This window comes from Paramisgurnus dabryanus, chromosome 9 (genome assembly GCF_030506205.2).
Source record: "Paramisgurnus dabryanus chromosome 9, PD_genome_1.1, whole genome shotgun sequence".
In the NCBI taxonomy this organism is placed as follows: domain Eukaryota; kingdom Metazoa; phylum Chordata; class Actinopteri; order Cypriniformes; family Cobitidae; genus Paramisgurnus; species Paramisgurnus dabryanus.
The window spans coordinates 19,183,522-19,203,230 of record NC_133345.1 but is presented as its reverse complement, the minus strand read 5'-3'; the positions used below and the strand labels follow the sequence as shown (position 1 = coordinate 19,203,230).

The window sequence follows — 19,709 nt, the reverse complement described above, 5'->3', positions numbered from 1 at the left end:
ATAAAAGAAATAAATCACAAACTAAAATATTAATTTAGACAAATAGCCAAACGAAAAAATATAGATATAGTCTACTGCCTTCACTTTAAGCCAACTTTTATATTAATACTAGAACTATTCTGAATCTAAACAAAACAAATGCTGGCTGGTTGAACACATTTTTTATTAAAGCTATATCTCCAATGCTGTATTCACTTTAAGAAAAACGAGCTTTTGCCAAGTCGCAGGTGCCAAGCACTTGCCCTGAGAGTGTGCACGCAATTTATATCTCTTCAATCACTTCCATGCAATTGTTCTATATTTCCCGAAGTGTGTATGCGCTCAGACTGCGGCCTCTTGTGCATTCGCAAATCCATCAGCCCTCGCGCGCTCTCTGGAAGGTGGTGCTTTGGTCCGCAACTCTCCGCTGATCGCGCGCGCGTCTCAACAAATGGTCTCTTTGCGTTGCGCTTGGTGCATGCAGAGTGCTCATGGGAGTTGTAGTTTCCCAGTGTCGCGTATATAAATGTTTGTGAAAGTACTAGTAAGACAACAATACAAATGCAAACGATTGCAAAATATGTTAAGAAACATTTTAAGTCCCCCTCCGTTTTTATTCACAGTGGTTTGGTCCGGAGTCTGACGAGTCCTGACTCGTAATTGAGCGATAGTGGAGCGTTTTCGGAGCGAGAGAACATCACAACGCTCCGACATAAAAAAAAGCTCCTCGCTCCTGGCAAAATTACGCCACTCCACTCCTCGCTCCGCTCCCACTCCGCACCGCTCACATACTCTGCTATCGAATCACAAAACGCTAAACAAGCTACACAATCAGAACTCGTTACATATTTCTGAAGGAGGGACTTCATAGAACAAGGAAGACATCGGCCCATTTTGATTACAGTGAAAACAGACCTATACAGATAAGTAAATTCTGTTAAAAATACCACATTTTTTACACATGAAACATGAAGACGTGTTATATTGTGCACTGCAAAACACAATCAAAGCTTCAAATAAACAGAAAGAACGGGACCTTTAATTCAGAACCCATTTCGCATCACAGATGTCCAGGGCCAGGCTAAATGCTTGGTCTCTCCAGATGCAATTGGTTGATCTCCAAGCAGATGTGGCCCTGAAAGAGCACTTTGTAAGATCTGACCCTTCCAGTTTCTGGCTCAAATGGTCCCTGAGACAGCTTTCCAAGGTCTGAGGAAAGTAGCCCACATCTTGACCATGTTTGGCTCTACATACAACTGTGAGGCAGCTTTCTCTACAATGAACATAATCAAAACTAAATATCGTTCCAGGCTCACCAATGAGCACCTCCACATGTGTATGAGAATGGCCCTGACTTTATTCAAGCCCAGGTTTAAAATCCTGGCAAGCCAAATTAGAGCTCAATTCTCTCACTGAGCAAATTATGTGGCATGTATGTACACAATTTGTTCAAGCATTATCACACAGTTATTCCCGGTTAATACTTTACGTAACGTCAGCCAGCTGAGCTTGGCTTATTTACTACACAGCTTGCAGTTGCATTGCTACTAGAAGTTTTGTGTGAAATGAATGTGGTAGCTAGTAGGGATGCACCGAAATGAAAATTCTTGGCCGAAACCGAAAATGAGGAAACCAAGGCCGAAAAAACGAAACCGAAACACCGAAATAAATTATTATGCCAATTATTAGTACAAATGCATTTATGGCTATCACTGTGTACTAACTTTACTAGGGGTTTGTTACAGATCACAAAACTCACGGTTCAGATCACATTACAGTTTTTGAGGCATGGATCGGATTATTTTTCAGATCAGCAAAAAGGGGGTGGGGAAAATCTAATAACAAATAAAGAAATTACAAACATTTATAAAAAAGAACAAAGCTGCACATTAATAAGGGATAACATTAGCATTTGGTACAGAAATCAAATTAAATGAGTCATAACACTGTCTTTATTGTATAAATTAAATATATTATTATTTTTAGAGCTATTTGTCTCTTTGTTAGACTTCAGTAGGTTATTTGAGGTTACTGTAAGCAGAGACTGGTTTATGACTGTAATCTATACATACACTTAAGACATAAACAAATGTTTTTATTAGAAAAAGAATACTTTGGAGATAATTTTGTTTATATGTGCCCTGTCAATAACAGAAAGATTTTACGTTCGCTTGTTTGCGTCTTACTCGTGTGTGCACTATTGAGGGCACTTAAATGCGCGCGCGCACACAGAGAACGAAGACGAATCCCAAACAGAGCAGCATAAAAACGTTACGTTGTTTTTCATTACTTTATTCTGCACATGTATGTTAATGGACTATACAGTATGAGACACATTTGCGCGACTCTCTCTAAAGTTTACACATCAAGAGTTCTGATCTTTGAAGAGAGTACTCACTGTGATGATCACGTCTGGACCGGACACAACCGCATGTGCCTCTGTGCGTACTTTAGCGCCTTTTTGCGGTTAAATACATCCACGCCGCATACATGTTGCTTCAGACAAGCACGTGCAGGTCGCGGTTTCTGTTTGCGTCATCACAACATTTCGGCCGTATTGTTTCGGTGATAAAAGTCTTTCGGTGGCCGAATATTCGGTGCATCCCTAGTAGCTAGCCCATAGAGCTAGCTTAGTAGGCAGTGTTTTGGATTAGTGGGAGTGGCTTGCAGAGCTGTGCATTGTGGGAGTTGTTGTCTTTCATACAAATGCACTCTAAAGTCACTTTCTGTCTTTTCTCAGTCAAATAGGCACCGAATTGGAAATTTATGTTACATTTCGACTACAAATATGACCCACTTTCAATAAAGATTAATGTTTCCGCGGGTGAAATGTCTCTTTAATACTTTTTAGGGCCTTGAATTTGTTGGATGTGAATTTATTGCTTCTCCAGGCTTTTTAATGACCTGCGGATATCATGTTTCTTGTTAAAAGTGCTTGCATGAAATGATTGTTACTTATTTATCTTAATAATCAGTACAGGAAGTGCAGAATAAAAGTGCATTTCTATTCTTTTTTCTACTCTTTGATTATGACCAACATGTTGTATATTATACTAATGTTCATGAACTTGCATTGTCCCAAATACAATATAAGACACTTGTGTATTCCTATTTCAAATAATACCAAATCATACATTTCCTTTTGTCATATTGGATGCTACAAAACCAGCCCTATAGCAGAAGATGCGTGTGTGCTGGATTGGCCCCTTAATTAACGAATTAAGTATACGTAAAGGTTCAAGGAAACAACGTTTTAGAAAACACTGTTGCTTTACAGGTTTACAACGAGGACAGACCTCACGTTTATCAGCTTTACCAGAAAGACTGTGTTAGTCTATGCTTGATTTTTTTTAGCATTATGTCAGTGCTCAAAATTTCCTTCCACAGAACCGTTGCCACAGATGTTTTCATTTAAGAATTCCAAAAATACATCTTAATAATTCTGACATGTGATTTTAGGTTATTATTAGACCAGAGGGTGAAGAAAAGAAAGAGTTGGAGGGCCTAAGAATAGAATTAGGAAATGACTCAAACGTGTGCAACCACAGAAATCTCTGCTTTTTATCTTACATTGCTGATTAAAGCAACTGTTAAAGCACCAGATGTCATTATAATCAAATTTTTTTTTTTTGCAATCATTAATCATCCTATTTAAATTTCCCCTTTGGTGAAAATATTTTTTAGTTGTTTATATGTCTATGTTATGCAAGTACACCATTCAACACCATTGATGAGTATTTTCTCCACAAAATTTTCCAAAGAAAGTCTCAAAACCACGTTTTGAAATCACCACAGTTTCCTACATCCTCTTCATCCTCCAACACACCAGCACCATTACACATATTAATATATATGGTCCGAGTTGTGCGACTGAGTAGAGGCAGGAAACTAATTTGCATATTTACGCATCCAGCTATACTAAATGGAGCTGTAATAAGGGTGTAGAGTTACATTCAAGCTGCTTTACAGCATGAAGAAATAACTGTCACAGGAAAAACTTTTACTTATGTTATAACCATGCTTAAAAATGAGTTTTGAGGGATAAAATGATCACCTACAAGGGGACTTTAGAGTGTGTTTTAAAAAATTCAGAAAACCTGGGAACTAACATTGTAAGGATTAAAGTCTTTATTCAACAGGCAATATATATTTTTTGAATTACATTTTAATGTAACTCATTTTACTTACATTTTATTGATTGCGCATGTGAAGGGTGGGAAGAATCAGGGATGACGCCAAACAAAGGTCAAATGCATCACCACCAAAATACAACTGCAAAACACATTACTAAATTGCTGACTTCCAAGCATTTATGGAGCCAATTGACGCATGTAGTGAAAACTGGGGGCGGATTATGATTTACAGATGCCTCGTGGCCAATTTCCTTTTTAGGCCCCCTCAACCCACGTCAACTTTTCTTTCTTTCCAGAGTGTATACTGTGACACTCGTAAACTAATACTTTTAATTAGATTTGTTTTACTAAACGCCTGAAACAAGTCAGTCACCAACTGAATCAATCAGAGCTCAATGAATCAATTAGAGCTCAATGAATCATTCAGAGCTCAATGAATCATTCAGAGCTCAATGAATCATTCAGAGCTCAATGAATCAATCAGAGATCAGTAAACCAATCAGAGCTCATTAAATCAATCTGAAAATTTTGCGAGTGAACCGAATAAGGGAGAACTGAAATAGCTTTTTTATAAGATCACGCAGAGGATTGGGATCTTAACAGAACGTTTTGTGTTTATATTATATTAAAATTATTATAAAAATTAGCTTTTTTGAGTTGAGGAAAGGATGACACCAAGAGTGACAGATGATGTCTATGACCGTGTACATCAAAGACTTCAGTACACAGCAAAATAGCACAATGAATGTTATCAAAAAAGTTTATATTTCATTTTGAACTTTGCTGTTTGTTAATTGTAAATGAACACATTAGCTATATGTTGTATTTAATTAACGTAGTCCTATGTAGTGCATAAAAATCTGTTTTGCATCTTCTTTTAAGGCATCTTCTTCTTTCCCGCGTGGTCACGTGGAAAAGTGACGTCAATGCATTCCCTCTATAGAGGTTGCGGGGAGACCACAGCCACATCCGAGGAGTTCTCATTATGATCCGCTTTAGATCAGCTTTTTGGACATTAATCTTCTGTTGGTTTTATTGACTTGAATTGCTTACACTTGTATCACTTACACGCACATGCTGACAAGCTGACTATTCATTTACACTGACTACTTTACATTTCATGTTTATGCTCTTTAGTTTAATAAATTGTCTTGCAAATTTAGCGGTTGTGTGCTGTCTCCCTGTTTTTGTTGCGTTCCTTGACAAAGAACCGTAACATTATATTAACATTTCTTGTTACTTGTAAACCTGTTGTTAACACTGTTTAAAATGGATGAAAAAATATGTATGGCAACAAGGGGGAAGTCAGAATCACATAATTGTTACTGCAAATTAAAAAATAAATATTGATGACTTTGTCCTTTTTCATAGCTTAATAGGGCAAGGTATCCTAGGAGATACAACTCATAACATTTTGAATATATCAAATATTTCATTTTTTTTTAAATTATTATTATTTTTAGAAACACCTGTTAAATTTATGCAAAATGCAATCTAATCAACCAATCACATGGCAGTTGCTTCAATGCATTTAGGGGTGTGGTCCTGGTCAAGACAATCTCTTGAACTCCAATCTGAATGTCAGAATGGGAAAGAAAGGTGATTTAAGCAATTTTGAGCATGGCATGGTTGTTGTTGGGGCCGGTCTGAGTTTTTCACAATCTGCTCAGTTACTGGGATTTTGTCGCACAACCATTTCTAGGGTTTACAAAGAATGATGTGAAAAGGGAAAAACATCCAGTATGCGGCAGTCCTGTGGGCGAAAATGCCTTGTTGATGCTAGAGGTCAGAGGAGAATGGGCCGACTGATTCAAGCTGATAGATGAGCAACTTTGACTAAAATAACCACTCGTTACAACCGAGGTATGCAGCAAAGCATTTGGGAAGCCAGAACATGCACAACCTTGAGGCGGATGGGCTACAACAGCAGAAGACCCCACCGGGTACCACTCAACTACAAATAGGAAAACGAGGCTACAATTTGCACAAGCTCACCAAAATTGGACAGGTGAAGACTGGAAAAATGTTGTCTGGTCTGATGAGTCTCGATTTCTGTTAAGACATTCAGATGGTAGAATCAGAATTTGGCGTAAACAGAATGAGAACATGGATCCATCATGCCTTGTTACCACTGTGCAGGTAGGTGGTGGTGGTGTAATGGTGTGGGGGATGTTTTCTTGGCACACTTTAGGCCCCTTAGTGCCAGTTAGGCATCGTTTAAATGCCACAGCCTACCTGAGCATTGTTTCTGACCATGTCCATCCCTTTATGACCACCATGTACCCGTACTCTGATGGTTACCTCCAGGATAATGCACCATGTCACAAAGCTCAAATCATTTCAAATTGGTTTCTTAAACATGACAATGAGTGCACTGAACTAAAATGGCCCCCACAGTCACCCGATCTCAACCCAAAAGAGCATCTTTGGGATGTGGTGGAACGGGAGCTTCATGCCCTGGATGTCCATCAACTACAAGATGCAATCCTATCAATATATGCCAACGTTTCTAAAGAATGCTTTCAGCACCTTGTTGAATCAATGCCACATAGAATTAAGGCAGTTCTGAAGGCGAAAGGGGGTCAAACACAGTATTAGTATGGTGTTCCTAATAATCCTTTACGTGAGTGTATATTAATGGCTGCTAGCAATTGTTTCCCCTCAATGGGGACAGAGGCACATATGTTTATGGCACAAAATTGCATTCTATTAGAAGCATAGCCCAGGATTGTATTCTTGTCGTTTAGTGCATTTTATTGCTCAACAACTATTCAGTATTAGGCTAAACAAAAGAAATGAGTTACTTCTTAACCTGGGGCCAATAGCAGATAATGCTGTCTTGCCCTCCAGTGGGGCACTCCTCTTAGAATGTGATGTCACAGGAAAACAATCAATTGTCGAGCCCTGACATGTATGTGTGCATCAGGATAGCAGCACCTCCTCGTCATTTTGAGCTTGGAAAAAACCCAGTATATACAGTAAGAGAATGGGTCCTTTGTCTTCTGTACATAAATTAGGCTTACAAGAAATTATGCGGGGGAGTGAACACAACATCTCTGCCTCTTCCTTCCTTCCTTCCCCACAATCATTAATTAATTCATTTCGGCTTAATGATTCTGTATTCAACCTAAGGAAATGTGCATTTATAATTATGAATAGAGCCCGACCGATTCATCGTTTTGCCGATTTTATCGGCCGATATGAGCCTGTCACAGATATATCTGTATCGGCATATAAACCGCAGATATGCAGCCAAGATTAACGTTTCTTACAGAACACATTAAATGCTTTTGAAAGATGTAAGTACTTGTTTGTCCAGCAGAGCGCGCTCTATTGGTTGCTAATGGCGACCCAGGTCACTCACTGTAGTGACACCAGCCAACCCACTTCAGGTGGTGGCAGTCACATAGTGTCTCTTCACAACATTTTTACACCTGGTATTAAGACGCACTTTGTTCAATTGTATTGTAAGTGGACGAGAGAGACACATTTCCGTTTACATTTGGTGTTTTTAATCCGTCTCTTTTGTCCACTTGCGACTTGTTAAAAACGAAAATTTTAAATTACGCGAGGCGGAGAAGGACACATTTACTGACGCAGTCATGCAGTAATATTGCAGTCTGTAGGAGTAGCTGCTGGTGTTGTTACTGAACATGCTAATTTCAAAGCAATTGATTCAATAAGCTTGTGCAACTTTACACCCTCGCTAAATAAAAGAGGCGGAGAGCAGACGCTTTAGTTTTATAAAAGCTTATTTAAAGTCCAAACCAAACCGTTTGTGGACCCATTTACTTTCATAGTATTCTTTTTTCCTACTATGGAAGTGAATGGGTTCCACAAATGGTTTTGTTACAAACATTTCGTAACAACATATAATTGAGTAAATGATGACACATTTTCATTTTTGGGTGAACTATCCCTTTAAGAGTTTTTTGTACCACCTTGGATCATGTGGCCTTAAAGCCCATATACCCCAAAGAGCTACTGGTAACCATTGGGCTCTAGCTACTAGCCCCATTGGCCCAGCCTGATAGGAAGGTAGACATTTGGACTTCTCATTACATTTACATGACGTTTACATTAGGCATTAAGCAAACGCTTTCATTATAGAGATTTAAACTGAGGAAGGAAAACGTGAAGATTTGTCTTTACGTGCATCTTCTTTATGTGTGTAGAAAAAGTAGGCTTTAATAATGAAACATATAATGTATATAATAATAATAATGATAATGTACAATAAAACATAATACAGAAAATCTTATAATATAAAATATAATCATGTAAATGTTATTATATTAACATTGTAATTATTTCCTAGTATTTAATTATATACATGATTATTGCGTATACATGTGGTTTTAGTTGTTCTTGAATTCTTTCGTAAATTTAGAAGATATTTAAGTTTTGTTGAATCACGATTTGTTCGTCAAAACATCTGTACGCATATCTCACGCACAAATTTGTGCTTATGCATGCTTGGTGAATGAACCCTTTTTTTTTAAGAAGGTGAAGAATTCTTAGTGAAAAAAACAGACTTTATTATACCAGTAAAGCTCTATGATGACAGGAAAAATCATCTACTAACTCGTTTCTGTTGCTCCCACTCAGATTTACAGCCCCAGTCCTAATAAATCTTTATTATTTAAGGTGATGAACTAATGTTTATGTTGCACTGACACCTACAGTAGCAGCATAGATGCTGCATCACACAGCTGTGATTAACTCACAATATCTAAATTTCTAAATGAATAAACACAACAGTGCTCGCCCACTAGTGGTTGTAAAGTATTTTTACTTGTATATTAATCCTGATTTCTTACACTTTTTAAGAAATAGTTTAGAAACTGTAAAATGCTGTGAAATGCTAATAACTGGAGTCCTCAAGTGAGTCTTTGAATTTAAACATATTTTCCTTTTCTTTATTTCCAAGGCTAATAAACTGAGGATTTTTTAGCATTCCTTTTAGCATAATCTTTTAGCATTTGCAGCTCTAGTCAAATCTCATATACCCTGTCCTGCACTGCACCACTGACAATACAGTGTATAAGATTATATAAACAGAAGAGGGCATTTTAAAGGCACATCAATATTCTACATGCTATCTTACTCCTAGAAACATTTTTAAAGTATAATAAGAATTTTTTGGATTTTTGTAATAACACTGACGCATTACTAAACTTTATCCTCGCATCTGATTAGATATACAGTAACTGCAGATCTGGGATCTCCTCATGAGGGGGTGTAATACAAAAAAGTTAGGCATGCCCTGCCTGTCATTCGTTCAATATGAAAAAGCTCCGCCTCCTGATGGAGCTCCAACCCTTGGAGTTTCCTACCCTCATTTTTGAAGATCTCTCCAGGATGCAGTTAGTTACACTTTCTTTTCAGACAAAAATGATTGTGATTTTTTAACAAGCCACTAGATGTCAGCACAAGCCTAGTTATTCCCGGAATACGGCGTCAACAAATACGTCACTGGCCAAGAATTAAGGCGTATTCGACTGCGTGAGGCACTGCGCAGACCGATCAACCTATGACATCAAAGGACCGCGAGACTGTTTCGAAAGCTGTGATGTCACGCACATTTTGAAGTCTGTCCAGCGTCGCATACTCGCATAAAATCAAAGTCACCTATTTTGTGTAGAAGAATTTTGTGCAGTGCACCTAAGTAAGCGAAGTTACGACACAAGGTCGTGTTTAGTGAATCCCTATTTCTGTGTAACGTAGCCTTCAGCTGGTTGGGAGATAATAAAAAGAGTATCCAAACCACAAGCCATAGACTTCCACCATAGTCACTCAGAAGAAAACTGTGTTTTTCATAAGGGTACATTTTTATAAGTGAAAGGATGTTTCACATCTAAATCTCTTGGACTGATCTAACGTAAATCTGATGGGAGTGCTCTCTGTTAGTTCAGACGTGGCACAGCAGATAAAACCAACCCACATATACATTACATGCTATATATTCATATGACATGAGTTATAGACATATACGCGATACATAAGCATACCTGATGGATCTCCCAAGAAGACGAACCCTGTGGGGCAGCATATCCATTGCACAAGTTCACGCCCATCTTTCTCTCAAAACGTTTGCAACTAATATTCACCAAACTGGTGCATTACATTGTCGTTTTTCATGCATCCTTGACAGCGTTGTAACTTCTTAACAGAAATAAACTGATTTTGGTGAATGACGCAATGAGCTTGCTAACCCCCTGAAAGACAAAACGACTCAAAAACTTTCTGACCAATGAGGTGTCAGTTTGCTCATGTCTGACTATCAAGTTTGATCGCCTTGTTGTGAAGCAACCTAAACAAAATCATTTTAAAAAATGCAATATTTTCCTCATTTCAGAGCCAATTGCAGGTCTAAAAAACAAATGATTTCAGGTCTAAAAACGCCCCTGGGGTTGCAGTAAACGTTTTTTTTTTTTTTTTTTTTTTTTGTAATGGCACACGTAGAGTGTCCTATCAGAGACATTAACGAAATAGATGTCCTGAAATAACCCATAAATAAAAGTACGACTTTGACCCAATATGCGTTATCACCATCAAAGGTCATGAGTTCGAATCTCAGAGAACACAAATACTGATAAAATATATAGTTTGAGTGCACTGTAAGTCACCTAGCCAACCCTGCTGAAAAAACAGCTTCAAACCAGCATGGGAATTATGCTGGTCTATGCTGGTGGTCACCAGCATACCAGCACCAAAACACAACATATGCTGGTCTTGCTGGTATGACCAGCATGGGATGCTGGTGTGACCAGCTTGGGATGCTGGTGTGACCAGCTTGGGATGCTGGTGCTAGTGCTGGTTTAGCAGGTGCTGATGCTGGTTTTGTGCTGGTTTAGCTGGTGGTCACCAGCATACCAGCACCAAAACACAAGATATGCTGGTATGCTGTTTTTTTTCAGCAGGGAAATGCATTCATCTGTAGTATTGTTGTTAAAGGAACAGTTCATCTAAAAATAAAAATTCTTTGGAGACTGACAGATGTACTTACAAAAACACAAAAGCTACTCTACTTGGCCCTACTTTAAAGACTTTCCCACTTCAAAGCGAAGAGGAAGAGGTAGAGAGGTCAGATTGACAGGAAGTGTGAAGGGAGATCATATGGCACACAACTTTCCCATACATAAAAGCCCCTGGGTCAGATGTCAAAAGTTCATCTGGAAGGGTATGCATGCGTTAACTTGATGAAAATTTCAGAATTTAGGATACACACATACAAAACACATCATTTCCTTTTTCTTGTTATTTAGTTTAAGTATTACAAATGCATTTGGGAACCAAGTTCTTTACAACAATGCAAGATTCAATTTATTGGCACATGGTAGTGGTTTCACTGAAACATTTATCATCAAGGTTTTGGCAATAAAAAATGACCATTTCAAGACACATTTCGTAATAGTCCTTGTACAAAGCACAGATAAACAAGGTATTGAACAAAGAAAGTAATAAAGAAAGAAAACCAAGGATAAAAGTAACAAGATCAAGTTATTTCCTGCCATCTTTGAGATAGGAAATAACTTCAATGTCGCACACTCATTCATCACACCCCTCAGCAATATGAAAAAAGTGGAAATAGAGAGAATATGGAAAGTCCTTGGGCACACTGACACCAATGTCAATTGCATAAGATATAAAAAATAATGCAGAAGTCAATTGGAAAATGTGCGTGTGGACAAACTTTGTAAAAGTGTGGTGCGTGTATCCGTGTTTGACATATCAAAATTGTAGAAGGATGTGGCTAAGTGTTCGTGACACAGACCTTTTGAGTGGTTTCTGTGTGTTAGCAGTTGCATCAGGGCAATGTCTTAGGGTAAAAGCCATTGTGTATCGCTGGAGATTTGGATCTGTGGGTGGTGTTTGAATATCTTGCTGCTATGAAAGGATTGAAAATACGTATGCATGTTTTTTTGGATCAATACATGTTGGCTTTAGTTTGTGTCATGTGTCATAGCCCTCGCAAAAGACACATAACAATACAAACATGCAAATTAAGAGCACCCGCTCAAATGTAAACAATACGGAAACATCCCAAGATACTGCGTGTGCAACCGAATGATGTTTATAAGAATCAGAGTTTGTTCTTTCTGCTCAATAAAGCGGTCAGATTCGAGTCATTTACTGAAGAGACTCTCTCTTTGTTGATTTTGGGAAGGGTTGAAACAGGCCTTGATGTTCCATGCCAGGAAGCCACACTTCTGCTCACACTCCCAGACTGTAACTCAGCCAAACCCCTACGTCTGCTGCCCTGAGTGGAGGTTGTGCCATGGTTGCGTGTGTGAGGATGGATCAGATTGGGCGTGAGTTTAGAAGAAGGGAGGTCAGGGTGTGCTGCTGTAGATCTGGAGAGTCGGGTGTGTGTTTGGGTATCGAGGGGTTTTGTGTTGAGATGCAGCTGTTCTTTAGCCAGGGTCAGGGCTGAGGTCAGTTCTTCTCGTTCCTCACATTCTCGCCTTACTGTCTCCTCTAAAAGATAGGTCTACATGTTAAAGAAAGAGAGAATAGTGAAAATTAAAAGTCAAAGTAGAATATAAGTGCACAAATGTGTTGACAAATGGTGATAAAGGTGACCACAGTTACAGGTTTTACAGCCTCTACAATGGCTGCATAGGTGCACAGGAACAATCCTTCCTAGAATGCATTAAACTTTCGTTTACAAAGACGTGAAACTCACCAAGTGGTCAGGGGTGTTCACTGATATGCTCACACAAAAATCGCTGCAAAAGATGCTTTCCAACAGGTTTTATCGTATTTATTGTCTTGTATTAGATGTGCTGTGAGGTACGGTATTACTCCGCGCCAGGAACATTGTTTGTATTCTTGCAATTGACAAAGGTGGATTATCGCCACCACCTGGGCTGGAATGTCTATTATTCAATCTCTCAGCGGAAGAATATACGGGTGTGAGGCGTTTGGAAAAATAGGTCCACATGTTTACAACAAATGGTAAAACACCTGTTGGAAAGCATCTTTTGCAGCGATTTTTGTGTGAGCATATCAGTGAACACCCCTGACCACTCGGTGAGTTTCACATCTTTGTAAACGAAAGTTTAACGCATTCTAGGAAGGATTGTTCCTGTGCACCTATGCAGCCATTGTAGAGGTGGGGGCTGATACAACAAACACCCCAAAATTCTCGGGCCAGCATCATATGTCCAAATTTCAGTCAAAACCGTTCTATTTCATCATAAACAATCTGAAAACAGGGCTTTAAGTGTAAAATACCGAATTTGTCCTTTAATGTTGACAGTCGGTGTCATGTTGAGATTGGCGTGTTTTCCAGCAGTCTTTTGCATGCATGAGGTTTACATAAGTGGGAGTAAACAATAGTGTTTGAGGCTCACGATATGTCATTATCATGTAAAGAACTCTTATTATTAATTTATGCCAAGGTAAATACAGTTTTACATTCTACGGCATCTTTAAAGGGACACTGCACTTTAAAAAAAAAAAAATGCTCATTTCCAGCTCCCCTAGAGTTTGATTTTTACCGTTTTGGAATCCATTCAGCCGATCTCCGCGTCTGGCGGTAGCCTACCACTTTTAGCATAGCTTAGCATACCGTAATCCACTGAATCTGATTAGACCATCAGCATCGCACTCAAAAATAACCAAAGAGTTTCTGTATTTTTCCTATTTAAAACTTGACTCGCAATGATATTACGCAGTGCCCGAAAATAGTCCCCTGCTATTGAAAGTTACCATGTGGACTTTTTTCGGCTGCTGCGTAATATCACTGCGCCTCCTGCAGCCATATAACAGCAGCAAAGTCCTTGATTATTACGCCAGAATGAGAGTATAGTTCCTAGTCATATCTGCCTAGAAAGTCACAACTTTTAATTTTCCGTCGGTCTTAGTACACAATGTAACTACAGAAGAGTCAAGTTTTAAATAGGACAAATATCAAAACTATTTGGTCATTTTGGAGTGCGATGCTAATGGTCTAATCAGATTCAATGGATTGTGCTAAGCTAAGCCAAAAGTGGTACCACCAGAGATCAGCTGAATGGATTCCAAAACAATAAAAATCAAATGTTTAACTCTAGGGGAGCTGGAAAATTAGCATTTTTTCAAAAAAAGTGGAGTGTCCCTTTAAGTTTGTACACCCCTGTACACACCGACTCTAATCAGGATAGAAAAGAGATGAATTAAAACACTGTGTGTGGACGGGATTGTGTCTCTCTCTCGTCCACTTGTGATCAGATCGACCAAAATGCATCTTAATACCAGGTGTAAACAGAGCAAATATCATATTCAAAATTACCATTTGGTTGGCATGCCAGCTTTATGTGTGGTACTGTAAGCTGAGTCATCTTATTAATTCAAGTTTGGCTCATTGTATGTACAGTGATGTCAAGTCTTGCTGTAGCTTTTACTGTTTAGAAAGACTCTAAAGCAGCTAGAATCTATGTAAATGAGGCTCTATATTTACATTTAAACTCTTCAGATGCACTTATGCCACATTACTGAGAACATGACCAGCAAAGGCCTACATGATGAAACAAATATGAATCTGTTGGTGAAACACTGCCACCCAATGGTCAAACTGAGACACTGCAATAACCTTTTCATGCATCAATTTTATGCATTTTGTTGGGTATTATATAACTTTAATTTCATTACGAAATTTTACAAACAATGAAATCTTCTAATGCTAGAATGCTCTTAATATAGAGTAATTCAAATATGCGCTGCAGCTCATGTGTTTTTAGCACTAATCACAAACCCAGTTTATTCCCTGCGGCTAAATACCCACACACCAACCATGCATGCATCTCATCTACACACACACACACAAACTGCTGCACAGATGTGCTTGCTTAACAAGGCATGCATACTTCAACAGCACCAGAGAGACCAGAGTGTGCATGTCAGTAAAGGTTAAACACTGTACGGGCATCTGTGTAGACACAGTGACCTTTGCTTCACTCCGCTCCTCGACTGACACGTGAAGCCGCAGAGCGCCAGAGAGTTTATATCATACAAGCATCCGACCGCAGTCAGGCTGACTGAGCAAAGCCCCGATGCATTTGTCAGGCTGCCAGAGTTACTCTGACCCCTCCCCACTGTGGGGATGCGGGGACCGCAGTCTTAGTGATGAAAGACGCTAAATGTGATGCATAAACATAATATATCTGCATGTGAAGAGAGCTGTAAATGCATACACATCTGCTGTGACCTCAGAGGGATTTAAGAGACCTATTTTAAGAGCAATATATCCTTATGTCCTTGTTACATTCAAACTTTTCCTTTCACTAGAGAGATTGGTAGGCACGCAGGGGTTCAAAACCAGCAAGTGAGTTGTCCCCGCTCCCTAGCACACAACAAATTTCAAAACATTAAGTTTAAGAAGGTTGCATCTTGACGGTGTTGCCAGCTGCCTTAGAGTAAATCAGATTCTTTTTGTCCACCAATCCTTGTCATAAACAATAAACAAATGAGTAAATTATTGCCCTGGCCCCCAATACTACCATGCATCTGCGATCTCACAGGCTGACGAGAGGACTATCTTACTATGGGGCTAGTTGAGTCCATGATTTTCTTGCCGAATTGATATACTTTTTAACTGTTGCTGCTGTTTTTTTTCTGTGTGTTAAAGAGCAACTAGCGCCATATTCACGTTTTTACATTTCGTTTGGTGTTAAAGTGTGTGTTTGTACATTGTAATGATATGCAAAAGGTACAAACCCCAAGGTAAACGATGACGTGAGTTATCATCTCCAACGTAAATCTCTTTTCTTGGACTACAACAAACACACGGATTGTAGGCAACAGTTTATTTCCTGGGCCTGTTGACGTGGACAAGACCGACATTATTATAATTCCTCCCGCTTTGACTCACAACCTGTAAATTAACGCCTGTCAGCATTGCATTGTGAGCGATTCTTTTAAACATGGTAAGGAGCATCATATTTCTGGCTGACGTCAGATGTATTCATCCCAATCACAACGTACAAATTAGCTGGCCAATCAGGGACACAGCGCTTTTCAGATCGATGAGTTTTGTACAAAATCAATGCATTTGAGGAAGGCAGTATATCTGGAGCTACAAAAATGTACGGTATGTGGAAAACGGTAATTTTTTTTTAACCATAAACCACGCAAACACATTGCATTATACCTAATAGACAAAATAACATTGTTTTTAGCAATGAAATAGGTGCACTTTAAATCAGTCAGCTATCTGCTAGATATCTGCTAAAGCAAAGTTTTGGCATTTGGGATAGGATAACTGGGCTAGTTTTGATTGCCTGTTGGGCTGGTTTTGTTATGCAGATCTGGCAACCAGCATGTTCTATCACGACAAATGCAGACCAAGCGAGAATGAAAGGCAAACAGTGAATACCTCACGTTTCTTTTCTTGTGCCATGTTTTGTCGGTTGAGGAGAATGTAAAAACAAAAAAAGAGTTAGAAATGGGTACAAAAAAAACATTGCTAAAAGCAAAGTTTATGTGTTTTGGAAAAAGCGTGGCATGCTTTCAAAACTAGCTTTTCTGAAATTGCCTACCCTCCCTTTTAGGCTGTTTACACCAAGAACATTAAGTATAAAGATAAATGTAACAATAACTATATTAACGTCCACACTATATTAGCTAATAACTATATTAGCTTTAATGGACAATAACATTGTTTCTTCTTGCACTGTAGACCTTTTAACTCTTTCCCCGCCATTGAGAAGCTATCTGGTTAATTAAGAGAAAACATTTGCACAAAAAAACGTGTTTTCTAATCAGGTTTTATGTTAATCTGTAGTACTGCAATCCACTTACCCAATTTATAAAAAAAACTGAAGCAAAAAAATGATTTACTAATTTAAAAACTGTATTTGTTTTGAAAATCGTTCTGAATCTCATCTCTAACAAAAAATTTCACAAAAATGGAATTATTTCAGTTTTTTGTAAAATTTTATTTAAGAGTTTCTAAGCAGAGAAAAAATATAGATAGGATGAAACGTTTTTTTTTTTATTGTTTGTTTAAAAGCAGAGGGTCTGTTCTTTCATTTGATATATTTGTATGTTTATATATTTTTTGAATTTTTTTTTCTTGTAAGGCATTTTGTGAAACTTTTGTGAAAATCACAAAAAATGCTGGCGGGCAACTTAAAAAAAATGGCTGGCGGGGAATGAGTTAAATTCGTATGGACTCGGATTGACTCTCAGTGTTTTATCATTCATTGTTCTGAAAGCGATCACAACAATGTCATTCCTTTGTATATTTATTATTTTATCTGTTGTGATGACTCTGCTATTCTATCTTTTTTATTTCATAAGTTACTCTCCTTGTTGTTAATGGATCTATACGGTCTATCGTCTATGTCCTAACGAAAACTGAACCCTTAATGTAGATTGCCAGTTTTTTATGAATTTTCTGTGCTGATTTTAATGGAACTCTTTTATTCTCAGAAAACAGCATAATCTTATTGTCTACATCAGGGGTGTCAAACTCAAGGCCCGCGGGCCAAATCCGGCCCGCCCCCTCATTTCATCTGGCCCGCGAGAGTTTACAAATTATGTTAATTATGTGGCCCGCGAGAGTTTACAGATTATTTTATTGTTTTTATAAGTTTTATTTTTGCAGGTTATTTCCTATATAGATTCAGGCTGCATACTTCTTCAAGACTGCCTTGTTTAAGAATATTAAGAATTATAAAGTTTAATATTATTCTTTGTTTATAGTAAATAGTTGTAATATGCGTATCACTTGCGAATGTAATGGTCAGTTAACTTAAATAAACCAGGCTTGATGACGCTGCTTATGCGACCTCCGCATATGGAAACGGACAGTATCTGCTCGTTCTTTCTCTCCCTCTCTCGCGCCCGCTCACGCGGATCCAGCGAGAAAATGTTTTCCGTCTCGTGTACAGAAATGTTTCGCAATGTCCAGCTGGGATTAGTTTATTACGCGTCTATTCCCGCTAAATACGCGAACTAATGACTCATCTGAACCGATTACTTTCAATAAACGATTGAATCTTTTGATTTGTAGCCTACAACACTGAACTCATGAGACGTCAGTCAATCAGACACTCAAAGCCAGGTAAAAAAAATCACAGCTTTTTTGTAAAGATGGCAAGAAATGACAAGCGAGGGTAGATGTGTTTAATAAATGCATAATTTTGTGGTGGAGATTGTAAAACTCTTTATTAGTATCTAAAATGCCTCTCATTTTCTGACCTGCAAAATGCAGGATAACAGAACATTTTGAGTGTACTTTACTCACATACAACATGTGTTTTTGTCATCACAATTATTTAAAAAATAATCTGTAGAATAGTTGTACTCTATACACTTTGTCATTATTTGCCTGGGCTTCTACTTTCAAAGCTAGGTATTTATTGAGTTATTAACAAAACCAATAGTAAGCAAATGCAGGGAAAATTATGCAATGTACAGTAATAAAAGAGTTGATACATTTATACAGTCTTTCAAATACAACCGGCCCTTTGAGATTAACCGTAGTGCTGATGTGGCCCGGGATGAAATTGAGTTTGACACCCCTGGTCTACATTATGGGAAGATCTAGGTTTTGGACAGACAGTCTTTACCAATTACCTCTCTCTCTCGAATCTTGGACCTCATAAATCTTTATAAATTTCAAGCTAAAGTTTGCCTCTGAGGAAAGCAAGCATAGTTCAAAGACCAGATGAAAAGAGAGAGAAAGAGTGAGTGAGAGAGAAAAGAACATCAAGAAGGTGCTTTTTATAAAAGGTGAAGCGTTAAATGCCCTCAGGTATTGATTTTATATCACAGTCAGATCTTAGATAGCTTTAATGGATTGTTAAAATGCAGTGAAATCTTTCCTACAAAAGGACACCATTTGCTTTGAAAGTGTGGGGGGTAGGGAGAGGTACAGTAGGGATGCTGCGCTCAGGGGTCGGCATTAAAAGAATATCTCAGCTGTGAAATTCATGTCACGGCACCTTGAACTGGATGAACTGGCGAGGCATGCAGCAGCTAGAGGAGCGGGTCAGGTCAGAGGAAAGGGGCTTTTGGAGTCTGAGAATGTGAGCGAAAGTACTTTCAAAAGTGTTTTGACTGAAACCTTTGACTGTGACACAGGCATGCATGTTAACAGAGTATTGTCCCAGATATAAATCTTACTCATATAAACACTGGACAAGCTCATGTCACCTCAGCTGGTTTGTATTTCAGTTTCTGTTCATTTATTTCACTAAATCTCATCTACTCTGACTTTGATCATTGGGTAAGGTTAAGGACGATAAGCTACTGTGCTAAGCTGCTGTCTATACTTCTGGTTATTCCAGTTAGTATCTACAGTGTCTTGACGTAGGTCATTCAGGTTTGTTTTTTTAACACAGTTTTCCATATCAGCATGCTTTAGTAATAAGCTGTCAAGTATGTCAGTCTCTGTAATTTTCTCTGTTATCACAATTGATGCACAGTACTTTGAATGAATTTTCCATTTCAAAGCTTGTCACCCGAATTGTTCGCCTTTGATAACAATTTTCTTCTGTGTGCTTGAATTTGTCAGAAGTGGGAGAGAGATAACAAATAATAATAATGATGATGATAAACAGTGATGTATAACAAAGCAAACGCCAAAATATCAAGAAAATAAAT

At 38.3% G+C, this 19,709-nt stretch overlaps 2 protein-coding genes across 5 annotated transcripts in view; both read right to left on the bottom strand.

Moving 5' to 3' along the window:
* LOC135773430 (uncharacterized) overlaps window positions 1-10,367 on the bottom strand; it is a 161,083-nt gene extending 150,716 nt beyond the window's left edge. For 2 of the 4 annotated variants that reach the window (XR_012337326.1, XM_065282990.2), the window contains exon 1: window positions 10,124-10,365. The gene's annotated coding sequence lies outside the window, so the exon portion shown is untranslated. Of the gene's footprint in view, window positions 1-10,123 lie in introns of all 4 variants that reach the window. The other 2 variants (XM_065282992.2, XM_065282991.2) reach the window with 2 other exon arrangements.
* Window positions 10,368-11,431: 1,064 nt separating this feature from the next.
* lekr1 (Leucine-, glutamate- and lysine-rich protein 1) overlaps window positions 11,432-19,709 on the bottom strand; it is a 119,917-nt gene continuing 111,639 nt past the window's right edge. The window contains exon 13 of the mRNA XM_065282673.2: window positions 11,432-12,606. Coding sequence (XP_065138745.1) covers window positions 12,199-12,606 — 408 coding nt within the window. The 3' untranslated portion in view covers window positions 11,432-12,198. The remainder of the gene's footprint in view (window positions 12,607-19,709) is intronic.